Here is a 15,743-nt window from a genome sequence, read left to right as displayed (position 1 = left end):
AGGTAGGTTCTTCCCCCGCCCCAAGCCCCAGCCCGATGTCCTGACCTTGGGCAGAGCTCAAACGTGGAGAGCCCAGTGGGTGGGCTGCGGTGCTCCCAGGGTGTGGCCTGGTCCGAGGCCACCATCTGCGCGTGCTCCAGGGATGAGCAGTGGTTCTCAAAGGCCTCCTGGGAGTGGCAGGTGAGCAGGCAGACGTGGCAGTACAGCTGGTCTCTAGGGGGCTGGCCCTGGGGGGCTGTGCGTCTGTGCCCTGTCGGGGCAGGGGGCGTGAGCAGGTTCGCCCGCTGGAGCCCACTCAGCTGCTCGGCCTCCCACACGGCCATCTCCACGGCACTGTGAGCATACTGGCAGCGGGACGCCCCGTGCCGGCATGGCCGGCCGCGCCCCACGAACATGCAGTAGGCCAGTGGCTGACCGTACTGCGGCTGCGGCCGCACCTCCACGACCTGCTGCTTGTGGCAGCCCTCGCTGCTCACATGGGCCAAGAGCGAGGGGCAGGCTCCATGCTTGGGGCACCGCCCCTGGGGGTCCACAGGGCAGAGGCGCGGGGGGCAGCGTCTGAAGCAGTGGGAGCAGAGCAGCTGGAAATGGCCGCCAAACTCAGCGCGGATGGCATCAGCCGGGTCGCGCAGCTCGCTCTGGGCCCCGTCACCCTGCACCGCGGCCTTCAGCCACAGACGGTGCAGGTTGTGCTCTCGCTCGAAGGTCCAGACCAGCGCCTCCTCGGGGCTCCGGGCAAAGGTGCACTGGTTGTGGTGGCGCCGGCAGCCGAGCCCCGGGCTGTAGTAGCGGCACACTGCATAGCGCGCGGGCCGTGGGAAGCTGGGCCGGCGGTCCACCTTGCGCCAGACCCTGCTCTTGGTGGCTCGCTTGAAGCGGGCCAGCAGGATCTCGCGGGGGCAGCTATGCTCCACCCCGCGTAGGAGGTAGGTGCTCTCATTGAGGCGCTGGGTGCAGCGGGAGCAGCCCAAACACAAGTCCACCCGGGCGCACAGCCTGGCCAGCGGTGGCTCTTTGGTGGCCATGGGGCTAGTGGGCGATGGGCCAGACCCCAGGGACACTGTCTCTGACGCTGGCCTGGCTCTGCGGAGTGGCATCTGAGACTCACGGGCTCAGCTGGTCCTCTGGGGCTGTTCACCCACGATGAGAAGCCTGGGAGAGAAACACGAGGAGCAAGATCAGGCCCATGGCCCGCAGAGCCACGTGCACCTAGGTCGGGGCTCAAACGCACCCCCCCCCCCAGGCAAGGGGCCGAGGAAGCAGAAACAGGAAGAAGTCTGCCCACACGATGGGAGGAGAGGGTTGTTTGGTCCAAAGAGGCTAGGCACCACTGACCTTGACCCAGCTAAGGCCCTTCCCTTTCTGAAGGGTCTCTGGACCCTGCCCAGAAGGAGCCAGCCGGGCAGGGAGTGGGAGGGAGGGTGCCCCAGCAACAGGAGCCCTGGAGACCGGCAGGAGCCCCAGGGCGTGGACTTCCTGCCATCCCCTTCCTCCTGAGCCCTAGCATTCAAAGGCCCCTCAAACTTCTGGGCTCCTGACTCTTCTACAGACACAGCACCCCTTGTTCTGTACAATGATAGTTGGCTCCTGCGACCAGTGCCCCACAGCTGTCTGATTGGGGGGACCGGTTTCCTCCACTGGGGGCTGGGGGGTGGTGGGCAGAGCCTTGCAGAGGCTGGGCCCTGTGGGAGCAGGACAGTCTGCTGCAGGGCTCCAGGAGGGAATGGGGACGCCCTGGGGGGTCCCCAACCCAGCTGGGAGCCAAACAGGAGGGGACCCACTCCCTGCAAACACTGCCGGTGGAGTCTAAAGGGAACTTTCAAGGGAAACTGAGGGCAACACAAAGATGTTTTAAAGGGAAATGATGAGAGCCGCAGCCCTGAGAGGAGAAGCCGCTCCAAAGTGAAACCCGAGCCGCCGCCAGCAGGGAACAGAGCAGAGCCCCCAGACCTGGTGGACATTCAGAAACGGGGCAGCTGGAGCCGGTGAGGACGAGGCTAAAGGGCTGGGTCCTTGGCGTCCGGAGACCGCCGCCCCCCCACCCCCGGGCGCGAGCCAGGTCGTGGCGAGGGGGCTGCGCAGCCACCCGGGCTGGGGGCTCTGACGTGGTGGCCGGGGTCCCCCGGCCCGGCGCCCAGTCAGCTCTCCCGGGGCAGCTGGCCCGGGTACTCGCCTCTCGGGGTCCCTGGGCTCCACCCCCTCGCACCAGCGCCCCCTCCCGCCTCCGGCCGCCGCCCGCCGGGGGTCCGCGGGAGACCCGGACTCGGGAGGGAGCTGGGAGCACCGGCCCCGGGGGCCGAGACCCCCGCGCGTCCCCGGGCGCTCACCCTCGGCGCGGAGCCAGGCCCCCGCCACCCTCCGCCGCTGCCGCCGGGCACCTCATTCGGCCGCACCCCTCCCGGCCCGGCGATCACTTTCGTTTCTGCCCCCGGGGTGACTCAAACCTCTGACGCCGGACCGCGGAAATTACCTCACTGCCCCCTGCCCCGCCCCCGGCCCGCCCCCGAGTGATCTCACCACCGCACCCCCGACCCCGCCTCGGGCGCCGGCTGAGCGCCCCGAGCGCCCTGAGTGTCCGCCCCGCGCGGGATGCGAACCTGGCCTGCCCGGCTCCCGGGTGCACCGGGCAGTCTGCAGAGGGGCCTGCCCGTGTGGGGGTGAGGGAACCAGAACATTAAGAGGACCGGTGCCGCCAGCAGAGCCAGGTGGGGGTGGCCTGGCGCCCCTGTCCCCTAGCGCGGACGAGCAGGGCTGCTCACGACGTTCCGCGGCGACTGGGGGTCCCCGAAGGAGCAGGTCACTAATGGAGGGGGAACGGGCCAAGAGCTGGGGGGCCCCACCTGAAAGGGGGCCCTTTTCTAAATGGCACCAACCAGTCTGGGTCAGAGGGGACCTGCCCTGTTACAGGGGAGGATCCTACCTGGAGAAGTTCTTCCCTGGGGGACTCGGGTGTTATATCCAGTCCCTTAAAATGCACCAGAGATGTTTGGTCAGGGCCAGAAGCAGTGAGAAATGTCCCCAGGTCCAGAGCAGGGAGAGGGAGGAGCACTGTGCAGTCTCATTGCTTCTAATCCTCCCAGCCTTCCTGTGCAGGGGCTATCCTCAGCCCACTTGAGAAAATGGGGCCAGTGGTCACTGGGGAAGGCCCAGCAGCCAGCTGGTAGCAAAGCTTCAGCCCCCACATTACCGGACTGACCTCAATGACGGCTGCTTCCTGGATTCCCCTCCCTGTGGAGTCCCCTTGAACACCGAAAAGGGCTGACCTGTGTAACCAGCAGATACGGCAGAAATGATGGAGTGGGACCACCAAGGCTGGGTCATAACAGACATTGCACTTCCTCCTCCATCTCTTGGGTCCCTGGATCTGTGGGAGGCCAGCCGCCATGTTGTGAGGACATTCAAGCAGCCCTGTGGAGAGGCCCTGGCGGGAGGAACTGAGGCCTCCCGCCAAAACCAGCACCAGCTGTCAGGCACGTGTGTGAGTCACTCTGCAAGTGAACCCTCCTTCAGAGGACTGTGGCCCCATGGACCCCAGGCCTGAGCCACCAGCTAAGCCACTCCCAACTGTGAGACCATAAGTGGGTGAGATAATAAATGCTGATTATTGTTTTAAGCCACCAAGTTTTTGGGTGATTTCTCACCCAGCAATAGACCACTGATACACCAATGCTGTCCCTCAGGCAATGCCATGCGTCTACATCAGCCCAAGGCCAGCATCCTGTTGGGTGGGGCAATAACAGGGGCTTCCCATTTAAGTGAGGAGGTTGGCGGGGTCCACCATTAATAATCTCACCAGGCGCCTCGAGGTATCAAACATCAAGTTAGAGGACATGATAGGGGAAAATGTTCTATAAATAATAGCAGCAACAAAAGACCCAGGGATGAGCTTAACAAGAAATATGCGAGAAAACAGAAGCGTTCCTGAGAGACATGACAGGACACGGTGGAAAATGGAATGGAATACTACGTTCTTGGATAAGGAGACTTAACATTACACAAAGATGTCAATTCTTCCTAAATTAACCTATTAATTTAATGCAATCCTAACAAAAATATAAAGAGGAATTGAGGGGTGGACAAGCTGATTTTAAAGATCATTTGGAAAAGTATAACATAAACAAGAAAGAATAGACAAGAGAATTATTACAAAGAAGAGTAATAGAACATTGAAGAGGAGGGAACACTCCAAAACTTGTCGTGACGCCACCATCACCCTGATACCAAAGCCAGACAAGGACACAAGGAAAGGTTACAGACCAATATTCCTGATTGAACGTAGATGCAAAAGTTCTCAACAAAATATTAGCAAACTGAATTCAACAGCACTATACTTTTTTTTTTTATTTTGTTTTGTTGTTGTTTTTGTGAGGAAGCTTGGCCATGAGCTAACATCCGTTGTCAATCTTCCTCTTTTTGCTGAGGAAGATCGGCCCTGGGCTAATGTCTGTGCCCATCTTCTTCTCTTTGGTATTGGGATGCTGCCACAGCATGGCTTGATGACTGGTGCGTCAGTCCGTGCCCGGGATCCAAACCTGTGAACCCCGGGCTGCTGAAGCAGAGCTCGCGAACTTAACCGCTACGCCACCAGGCCAACCCCCACAACAGCACTTTAAAAGGATCATTCACCATGATCAAGTGGGGTTTATCCCTGGGATGCAAGGATGGTTCAACATCCACAAATCAATCAATGTGATACACCACATTAATACAGTGAAAGATAAAAATCATATGATCATCTCAATAGATGCAGAAAAAGGATTTGACAAAATACAACATCCTTTCATGATAAAAATGCTCAACAAAGCAGGTACAGAAGCAATGTTCCTCACATAATAAAGGCCATATGAAACAAGCCCACAGCTAACAACATACTCAACAGTGAAAAGCTGAAAGCCTTTCCTCTAAGATCAGGAAGAAGACAGGGGTGCCCACTCTTGCCATGTCTATTCAATGTAGTATTGGAAGTCCTAGCCAGAGCAATAGGCAAGAAAAAGAAATAAAAAGCATCCATATTGGAAAGAAAGAAGTAAAATTGTCTGTTTGCAGATGACATGATCTTACATATAGAAAATATCCTGAAAATCCACTAAAAAACTGTTAGAACTAATAAATAAATTCAGTAAAGTTGTAGGATAAAAAAATCAACATACAGAAATCAGTTGCATTTCTGTACACTGACAAGAACTATCTAAAAGAGAAATTAAGAAATCAATCCCATTTACAATAGCATCAAAAATAATAAAATCATTTAGGAATAAAATTTAACCAAGAAAGTGAAAGACCTGTACACTAAAAACTATAAGACATGGATGAAAGAGATTGAAGAAGACACAAATAAATGGAAAGACCTTCCATGTTCTTGGATTGGAAGAATTAACATTGTGAAAATGTCCATACGACCCAAATCGATCTATAGATTCAATGCAATCCTGATCAAAATTCTAATAGAATTTTTCATAGAAATAGAAAAAACTATCCTAAAATTTATTTGGAACCACAAAAGACTCCAAATAGCCAAAGAAATGCTGAGAAAGAATAAAGCTAGAGGCATCACGCTTCTTGATTTCAAGCTATATTATGAAGCTATAGTATGTAATCAAGACAAAGTGGTATTGGCATAAAAACAGACACATAGATCAGTGCAACAGAACAGAGAGCCATGAAATAAACCCATGGTCTATTAATTTACAACAAAGGAGCCAAGAATACATGTTGGGGAAAGGACAGTCTCTTCAATAAACGGTGTTGGGAAAACTGGAGAGCCACAGGCAAAAGAATGCTGACTCAAAAAGAACAAAGAATTACACCACTCACAAAAATTACCTGGAAATCAATCAAAGACTTAAATTTAAGACCTGAAACCATAAAACTCAGAAGAAAACATAGGGAGAAAGATCCCTGACATTGGTCTTAGCAATGATTTCTTGGATATGACACCAAAAGCACAGGCAACAAAAACTAAAATAAGTGAGACGACATTAAACTAAAGAGCTTCTGCCCAGCAAAGGAAACAATCGATAAATTGAAAAGGCAGTCTACTGACTGGGAGAAAATATTCGCAAACCGTATATCTGAAAAGGGGTTAATATCCAAAATATATAAAGAATTTACATAACTCAATAGCAAAAAACACAAATAATCCAATTTAAAGATGGGCAGAGGACCTGAATAGAGATTTTTCCAAAGAAGACATACAGACGGCCAACAGATACAGGAAAGGATGCTCAACGTCCCTAATCACCAGGGAAATGCACATCAAAACCACAATGAGGGGCCAGCCTGGTGGCGTAGTGGTTAAGTTCCCGCATTCCCCTTCAGCAGCACAGGGTTCGCCGGTTTGGATCCTGGGCGCAGACCTACTCACCGCTCATCAAGCCATGCTGAGGCGGCATCCCACATAGAAGAGCTACAACTCCACAACTATGATACACAACTATGTACTGGGGCTTTGGGGAGAAAAAAGAAAAAGAGGAAGATTGGCAACAGATGTTAGCACAGGGCCAATCTTCCTGAAAAAGAAAGAAAGAAAGAAAAGTGTTATCCTGAAATGGCAAAAAAAAAAACCCACAATGAGATATCACCTCATACCTGTTAGAATGACTCTTATCAAAAAGACAAGACATAACAAGTGTTGGCGAGGATGCGGAAAAAAGGGAACATCTGTGCACTGTTGGTGGGAATGAAAACTGGTGCAGCCACAATGGAAAATGGTATGGAGTTTCCTCAAAAAATTAAAAATAGAATTACCATACGATCCGGCAATTCCACTTCTGGGTATTTATCCAAAATAAATGAACTCAGGACCTCTAAGAGATATCTGCACTCCCACATTCACTGCAGACTATTCACAAGAGCCACAACATGGAACCTACCTAAATATCCATCCATGGATGAATGGATAAAGAAGATGTGGCATATATACACAGTCATGTGTCACCTAATGATGGGGATACGTTCTGAGAAATGCATTGTTAGGCGATTTCATCATCATGTGAACATCATAGAGTGTGCTTACAAAAATCTAGATGGTAGAGCCTACTACATACCGAGGCTGTAGGGTACTAATCGTATGGGACCACCATTGTATACGCCGTCTGTCTTTGACCGAAATGTCATTATGTGGCACATGACTGTATATACATACACACACACACACACACACACACACACACACACACACACACTGGAATATTATTTAGCCATGAGAAAGAAGGAAATCCTGCCATTTGTGACAACATAAATGGACCTCAAGGGCATTATACTAAGTGAAATATCAGACACAGAAAGGCAAATACTGTACAATATTACTTACATGTGGAATCTAAAGAAGCCAAACTCTCAAAAGCAGAAAGTACAATGGTAGTTACCAGGGGCTGAGGGGCGGGTGAACTGGGGAGATGTTGTCTAAGAATACAAACTTGCAACTAGTAGATGAATAAGTTCTGGAGATCTAATGCACAGCATGGTGATTATTGTCAACAATACTATACTATAAACTTCAAAGTTGCTAAGAGACTAGATCTTAATTGTTCCCACCACAGAAAATAAATATTCATTATGTGATATGATAGAGCTATTAGCTAAGGCTAACGTGTCAATCATATTGCAATACATAAATGTATCAAATCAACACATTTTACACAAACTTACACAATGTTATACAGTCACGCATTGCTTAATGACAGGGATACGTTCTTAGAAACGAGTGTTAGGTGAATTTGTCATTGTGCAAACATCATACAGTGAACTTACACAAACCTAGATGGCTGGTACAGCCTATTACACACCTAGGCTATATGGTGCTAATCTTATGAGACCACCATCATACATGCGGTCCGTCATTGACTGAAACGTCGTTATGCAGCACCTGACTGTATGTCAATATATCTCAATTAATTAATTTAAAAAAAGAATAACAGAGGATACGAGTCCCATCAAATAGTAAAACACCTTGTAAAGCTACTAAAAGAGTGTGGTCCTGGAGCAAATGGACAAACACGTCAAGGTGGTGGAACGGGGCGTCCAGAAATAGGCTGACACACACACGGGAGATTCACAGAGGATGAAAGACAGCATTTCAGATCACTGGGAAAAGACGGTTTATTCAACAAATTCTGGTAGAACTGTTTCAATTCTAACAATTCTGTTAGAACTGGTTAGTATCTTGAAACAAAAATGGGGCGGCAGGATCTCCACATAACACCTTACACCAAAATAAAATAGCGGATGGACCAAAGATTTAAATAGAAACAGAATCAACCATAAAAGCACCGGCAGAAGCCAGGTGGAGCGTGTCTGTCGAGCAGTGATCTCGGAGGGGCCTTCCTGAGGGAAACACCGCAGCAGGGGTGTGCGGGAGCTGGCTCGGCTGGCAGGCACAAGTGCCCATCTGCTCAGCTCAGTGACTGAGTTGGTGGCTTGAAATCGGCCGTGATGGAAAGTTTACACCATGGAAATCGACAAACACTATGAATCGTGGCACTTTTTTTCTTCTCGAAGAGCCAGTTGTTAAATATCTCTAGCACCCCACCAGCACATCACTAATAAATTCAACCACACAAAAAGAAAACTGTTCTATCCGGAGGAAAAATCAATAGAGTCAAAAGTCAAATACAAACTGAAAAAAAATTATACTTCATATCACAGCTAAAGGTTCTGCTAAAAAAACAAAATTCAACCAAGTAAATTTGAAGATCTAATTGGCTTTATTAGGTGTTTCATGAATCGGGCAGCGTCTCCCCTCTAGCAAGTAGAAAGGTGCTCTGAGGAGTTGTAGAAAGTGGAAGTTTTTTATAGGGAGAAGAGGGGGAACAGGAGCCATCAGCAAAGAAGAGACAGGACTGTTTCAGGCCAGGACATCTTGGGGGGAGGGACAGCAGGGGTCTTGCCATGTAGATGGCCTCACCTATGCTGATCAGGACATTTCAGATCGACTGTTTCAAGGCCACACTCTTGGGAGAGGCCGAAACTGCAAGTAAGTTTTGGTTTGCTGTCATGGGGGCAAATGACTCCATTTGAGGCCTGTTATTTCTTTTTTTAGCAGCTCTAAATGTAGTGAAAATGCCCTCTGAGGAAAATGCAAATTAGAACTACATAATATTTTTACCTCTCTGGTCAGTAAAGGTCACAGAATTGGACACTGCATGTGGGGGTGGGAGCGCCTAAACCACAACGCAGTCAGGCGGCACCCAGTCAGAAGTACAGGTCCACACACCCTCTGACCCTTGATTCCGCAGACGCTCGCGTGTGCACAGCAAGGTCTGTGCGTAACCATGGGCCTCTAGGACCAGTTCAAAGTGACCCCATCTTATCAACAGAAGGTCTTTCAGGGGCAAGCCAAACATTTGCAAATCATGTAGCCAGAGCCTGTGCAGAGGAGAGAATTTTGACCTCAAATGACACCAGAACCAAAGATCCTCCCCACCACAGAGCCAACAGAGTAGGACACAACCAGAACTGGAACATCAGGCTCTTATCAGAAGCGAGAGGTCTGTGGTCTAGGAAGATGTGGTGTTAAAGCCCCTTCCACACCTTACCATAAATGTCTAAAGCCCTCCATTTGAAACCTGCCCTGCCAGCATTTGCACATACCAGCCTGTTCTCTGTAACCTCTTAAATCAGGGAGACACGACTGAGAGCTTTGCCTCCTGTCTCCTTGCTGGTAGACCTCACAATAAAGCCTTTTCTTTTCTCAAAAGCTGCTGCCGTAATAATTGGCTTTTTATGTGCAACAGGCAGAGAACCCCAATTTTGTGTGGTAACAGTTTCTGGGCACCATGCAGGGACTAGGTCCTGTGACCACATGCCCGAGGCTCTGGAGCCCCCGGCAGGGTGCGGGGTCTTTTTGCAACCCTCAGCAGCTGTTTAGACAGTTTTTTCTGGAGGCTCGGCTGATCAGATGCTCGCTTCCTGCTGTGGTGCTTTTTTATTTTGAGAGAAGAGCTTCTGGATCAAGACGTCTCTGGGCTCTCGGTGAGTAACTTTAAGAAGGCGATTGTCCTTACCTCGTCTCTCTGGTTTGACACTCTGGAAATATAAGTTTGACTTGTATTCTGGGGAGTGCTGGTGGGCTGAGTCCTGAATCTTGGGCCTGGACCACCCAAGATAATTAGAGACAGGGTAAAAGGTTCACTCCTAGGGCCAGCCTTGTGGTGTAGTGAAGTTCACATGCTCCGCTTCGGCAGCGGCCTGGGGTTTGCAGGTTGAGATCCCAGGCACGGACCTACACATAGCTCATCAAGCCATGCTGTGGCAGGCATCCCACATATAAAGTAGAGGAAGATGGGCACGGATATTAGCCCAGGGCCAACCTTCCTCAGGAGAAAGAGGAAGATTGGCAGCAGATGTTAGCTCAGGGCTAATCTTCCTCACACACACACACACACACACACACACACATACACACACAAAGGGTTCACTCGTGAAGTTGCTCCTGGTTCTGAGTAGCTCCTGGCAAACTGGCCAGCATTCTGATCTATGTTATATGTAGAATTGTATTGTGTGTTAATGTTTGTTTAAATTGAATTGGCTGTTTGGGGACTGAGTTTCTCAGCGACCACAACAAACTTCCTTTAGAAATTAATCTTATGAGGGTCTTCTGACTCTGAAGAAAAGAGGCACTGTTCCCTCCAGTCCTTTGGGACATTCTCAGGTGACTGGGGATTTTATGGAGGTGTTGGTGCATCTGCCCATGATGGGCAATGTCCTCATAGGGACCTCCTTTTGAAGAACATATCTTGCCGGGCCCTATTGTTCATGGTGAAGCAGTCAGCAGTGGCAACTCATCTGGGGCTCACTCATCTCTGAACTTTGTGGGTGCCAGAACACAGAAGGGATAAAGCCTACCCCTTGGTTATGTGTGGGGGAGCTGTTCTCACAAGCACATATTATTAGACCCTACACACTATCCCCTAGAAAGACCTTGTTTGTTGCAGCCACCTGGGAGAAAGCCCCCTAAAATGGGAATAACTGTAAACAGCTGGCAAGATAACCCAGGATAATTTAAAATTATAGTGGCCACTTTGGGCTCCTTTTGACTTTCCAAACCAAGAAACAAAGAAATCTTTAATCTTTAAAGAGTCAGGCGTGCCACCTTCCGGCACAATTGCTCAAAACCTAAAGGTTCTGGAAACTGTAAATAGTTACAAAGAACAGCAAAATCTTACTAAGCTTGTCTGGTGTCTTGAGGGCTTGACTTGATAATTGTCAGGTTAGGGGTCACAAAATATGGTTGGACAAAAATGTGGTTGCACCCCATTTTGCAGTCAGAGATGGTCTGACAGAAATGTGGTTGCACCCCATTTTGCAGCTAAGGTCCTACCAAACTGCCGTCAGCCTCAGGGGAATGACACTGGCCATTAGAAGGAACATTCCAATTAGATAAGATCATTTAAGAAGTGCACTTAAAAGCAAAAACTTCAAAATTCCAAAGTAACCTTATTGGAAGTCTTGTTGCAAAAAGCTAATAGAAAATTAAGTTATAAAAGGCACCTAAAAGAAAAATATATTAGGTCATGGTTTTACAGATACCCCATAATCTACCTTCAAAGGAGGGCCCAATATAAGCCCCTCTCAGAGTTAACGAGACTCAGATTTTCTGGGAAACTGCTAGGTTAAAGATTATGGAGTTGTTCAGTACTGCCGGGTGTAGTTACTGTCTGTCCGGCTGCAACCTGGAGAGATATTTGAAAGGATTTAGCAACTTACCAATCAGAAATTTGGCCAAATTGGAAGCTGATATTCAGAGTCTGATAGGATTTTTTTTTTTAGGACTTCTCCCCTAAGTTAAAATAAAACTAAGCACCCAGAGGGAAAGAAGCAACTTAGGGACGATGTAGTTGGAGAGCTAGATTAACCTATAATGCTATTTAAGTTATAACTCAATTTCTGAGGAATTAAGAGCAACTGTCCTTATCTTATAAATCCTTGCGGAAAAGGAAATGCAACTCTAAAAGCAATTCAGATTCTACCATTTCCTTTATCTCAAAAAGTTTGTAATTTCTCTGGGAACTGTTATCTAGCCCATCACCAATTCCTAAGACTGAAGGAAAAAAAAAAAGAGAAAAAGGAAAGAAAAACCATCTATAGAGTGCCCTCACCCAAAAGCTATCATCTTAAGTATCTTCTCCACAAATATTAGTAGAAAAAGCTTAAAACAAGATTTGGATTCATAACTAGTGAGCTTTGTATTACTGTACCTGATTCATGGCAGTAATTTTAAAACAACAGCTGTGGACTCTCTGGGTATGTGTGTCTATATGTGTTATATATGTGTGATTTTTTAATCTCCATATGGTATAATTTATAAAAGAGCTCTATTTAATTGGCTTAAAGTAAATGCTCATATAAATGTAATGGAAACTAACCCAAATGTCTTTCAAGTTAACACGATACAACATAATCTTTGGTAAGTGAAAGTTTATTTAAGTTCATTGGTTTGGTTGAGTTAGGAATGTTAGTTATCAACATTGGATACGATGCAGACACGCAGCCTTTATTCTGTCTGGGTTTATTGGTCAAATAATTTCATGTTATCTCCCTTACAAAACTTGTTAGCAAAAACAATAACTTGGAATGATAGCTAATTTTGCCTAAGGTCTCATGAAGACTTGTAGGCAAACTAAATAATTATTGGGAATAAGTAAACTAAATAGACATGAAAAGATAAAAGTTTTGGGTGAATTTTTTAACAATAACTATGTGTTATGGCGTACATATTTAAAATAACTTCAAAATCTTTTTGTAACTTGAAACTTTAGAGTTCTACTAAATTAATTTAAATAATAAGATTTATTGAGTATCTAGGTCATTTCCACATAAGATGTAATATTAGACATTAATTACTAAACATAGATTTATTTACCTTTGGCTTCATATTACAGAGAAACTGGAAAAATACTTGGGTTTATTGATGAACATGTTTTGTGCCACACTGAGAAGTTTTCTATGAGAAAGCACATGTTTCTAGACAGTATTTGTGGATCTCCCAATCCACAGGATGCCAATATATAAAAAAAATTAAGGAAAGTAAGATCTATGTTTTTGGTAAAGAAGATTTAAGGAATGGAGATATTTTTGTTTGTTTTGTTAAGAAAGATAAATTTGGCCTAAAGTACCGGGAGGGAAGAAAGAAGGCATGGGACAAATTCTGAGTGTAAAAAGAAAGTTATAGAAGGCTTGTGGAAGAACCCTGAAAAGAGAGTTTTGTGCATGGTACAGTTGGCTAAGATTAAAATGGACTCAATTAAGTGAATAAATTTTAATATCAAAAGTAAGCTGGTACAAAAATTAAAATTTGGTTTTCTTTCTCTTAAAAAGGATAATTTTCCTGGACTTTTAGCCTGCTCTTGATAAAGAGATTATAAAAGGTTTTTCTTTACCTTTGAGTAAATCTACTTAAAAGATAGAAATTCTATGTTTTATCAAAATAATTTCCTATGTTCTAAAAGGCTGGAATCTCTCTATTAAGATAACTAAGATTTTTTTAACTATTTAACTCTGTATGTTTGCCTTTAACATATTCTGTCGTCACTTTGGTTAAATGGATAACTAAGCATTGTTTCACAGTGAACATTGTTTCCTATTTGACCAAGTGTTTTAACACCTTTTGACATTTTTGACAAGCTTCCCAAAAATTCAAAACCTAAATAAAATCTTTCTTTTGACCTGAAAGTAACTTTGATAATTTCCAGTGGGTCCCTGGGACTTCTCAAAGAATTTGTTCTCTGTCTTTCAAAGGAAGATATTGAACTAATTAGGCTTATTTGGTATGTTAAGTTACATGGGACACATTGTTGAATAAATGATGATAAATTTTATTAGGTTATATTGTGTGGGTGAATGTTATTAATATAAGTATTTTAAAAAATTATGTAACATTCCTAAAATTCTGATCTGTCCTGGTTATCAGTCATAATTCTAGTTATTTTAAAATGTTATATGTCACAGAAATAACCAGATTTCTTTGTCAATTGTCATTTTTAAGTCTTTTGTCATTTACAGACAGTTATTGTTTTACTCTGATACTTTTGCAAATACATTTCATCTTCAGAGGGTTTCATGGAAAGGACTCTGACACTTACTCTAGAATACAAGTTTATGATAAACTTTCAGATTATAAAACTGAGCTGGGTAAGAAATTACAGAACTCTAATGGGGAAACTGATGGCTTCATAAAACTGCTAACAGAAGATCAAGATCAAGAATTGATTACATGGGACTGAATGAACTGATAAGGATGATTATAATTTTTATGACTTTTTGTTTGAAATATCACTGATTTTTTTTCAATGTCTTGCTTTTCCAGATTTAAGGAAACTCTTTTCTCTTAAGCTAACTGTGACTTATAGCAATTTGGTAAATTATACCATGGAAATAGAATCAAAACTTTTATCTTTTTCTCCCTACCTGATCCCTCCAAAATTTGGAAACTCATGATGACTGAGTGTTCCTATTTTCATGGCAATATAGTTATTTGCATAAGTTCAATAAGAATCTATTCTCCTTATAACAGGACACAATTGGAAATGTTGGTTATATTACCAAGGCTTTGACTGGAATGTCATATTTGAGAGAAACATGTATAGACCCTTAAGGAACAAAGGTTGAATTAATGGAACAAATAAAGCCCCTTAGAAATATTGGCCTGGTACCTTGCTTACAGGATTTCTAGCAATCTTACCAGCTGAGTAAAGAAGGTCACTTCCCTAGCAGGTGCAAGAACCTCAGGATATTTTGGGGAACCTCAAGAAAAGAGAGGAATTCACCCAAATCTGTAGGTATTGCAGGCAGAATCTGATGACAAGTCCTTGGTTTGGCTTTCCTGGCCTCAAGAGGCCTTTAAAGTTCAATCTGAGATTCTTTATAAAAAGTTACAGCAAAGCAAAATTAAAAGAGTCTATATAATCAATTGCTTTTCTTGCTGTACTTATGTAAATAATAGGGCCAAGTTTATTGAAACTAGACTTATTTCACAAACCAGTGACTCTTAATTTGACTATCTTTGGTAAAGATGAGGATGATTTTAGAGAGCAAAATTATGTTTCATTAGAAACTGTAATACACATTTGTGGATGTTAGATTCTAGTTCTGTTAATTGTCTTTGAGGTTTTTGTTTTCTCTCTGTAAACTAGACTGGATCCTGAATTCTCCTAGACTGCTCAAACATTTGGCTACAAACCTCCAAAGTAACATTTTCAATCTTTTCCATCATTTTCATTTGGAATCATTGAGAACTAAAACCACCCTTCTTCCTGAAGCCCTGCAAAATGAAGCCGGGTGACCTGATATAAACTTAAGAGAGATTCATGCCTGTTGCTGTGTAAGCCACTCAGAAAGATACCTGAACACCCGATGCATCATCAGAGACGTTTCAAACTGCAAAAGATGCTTTGGCCCTGACATCTAGAAATCTTCTTGACTGGCTGCCCCCTGGGCTCAGAAATGGTTTATAATTTGCTCCAACCTTTAACCTTGTTTTTCTTTTTGTTTCTCTAGAAATTCTTCTAATTAAATACCTGGTTACTTGCTTACACAATATAGGCCTAACTTTGGGAGCCTACCTGCATCACTGCCTTACTAAAAGACTGGTTCAATGAGATGGAATAACCTATGCCCCTTATCAGCAGGATGAAGCTAGAGCAGTCGTCACCCTATATCCCTCAAGATTGAGGAGTGAACAACAAAAGGGGAGATTTTGGGGGGTTTTTTTTGGTGAAGAAGATTAGCCCTGAGCTAACATTAGA

The 15,743-nt window shown here is 45.3% G+C and overlaps 1 protein-coding gene across 5 annotated transcripts in view; it reads right to left on the bottom strand.

The window, feature by feature from the left end:
• The window catches only part of HELZ2 (helicase with zinc finger 2), a 31,499-nt gene that overhangs the window by 12,720 nt on the left and 3,036 nt on the right, over window positions 1-15,743 (bottom strand). For 2 of the 5 annotated variants that reach the window (XM_058562286.1, XM_058562291.1), the window contains exons 1-2: window positions 2,328-2,416; window positions 46-1,152 (exon numbers count right to left, since the gene is read on the bottom strand). In XM_058562286.1, coding sequence (XP_058418269.1) covers window positions 46-1,097 — 1,052 coding nt within the window. In that variant the 5' untranslated portion in view covers window positions 1,098-1,152; window positions 2,328-2,416. Of the gene's footprint in view, window positions 1-45; window positions 1,153-2,327; window positions 2,417-2,920; window positions 2,966-3,263; window positions 3,353-15,743 lie in introns of those variants that run through there. The other 3 variants (XM_058562289.1, XM_058562290.1, XM_058562288.1) reach the window with 3 other exon arrangements.

The sequence above is a fragment of the Diceros bicornis genome, chromosome 19, assembly GCF_020826845.1.
Source record: "Diceros bicornis minor isolate mBicDic1 chromosome 19, mDicBic1.mat.cur, whole genome shotgun sequence".
In the NCBI taxonomy this organism is placed as follows: Eukaryota; Metazoa; Chordata; class Mammalia; order Perissodactyla; family Rhinocerotidae; genus Diceros; species Diceros bicornis.
This window is presented reverse-complemented; position numbering and strand designations above follow the sequence as displayed.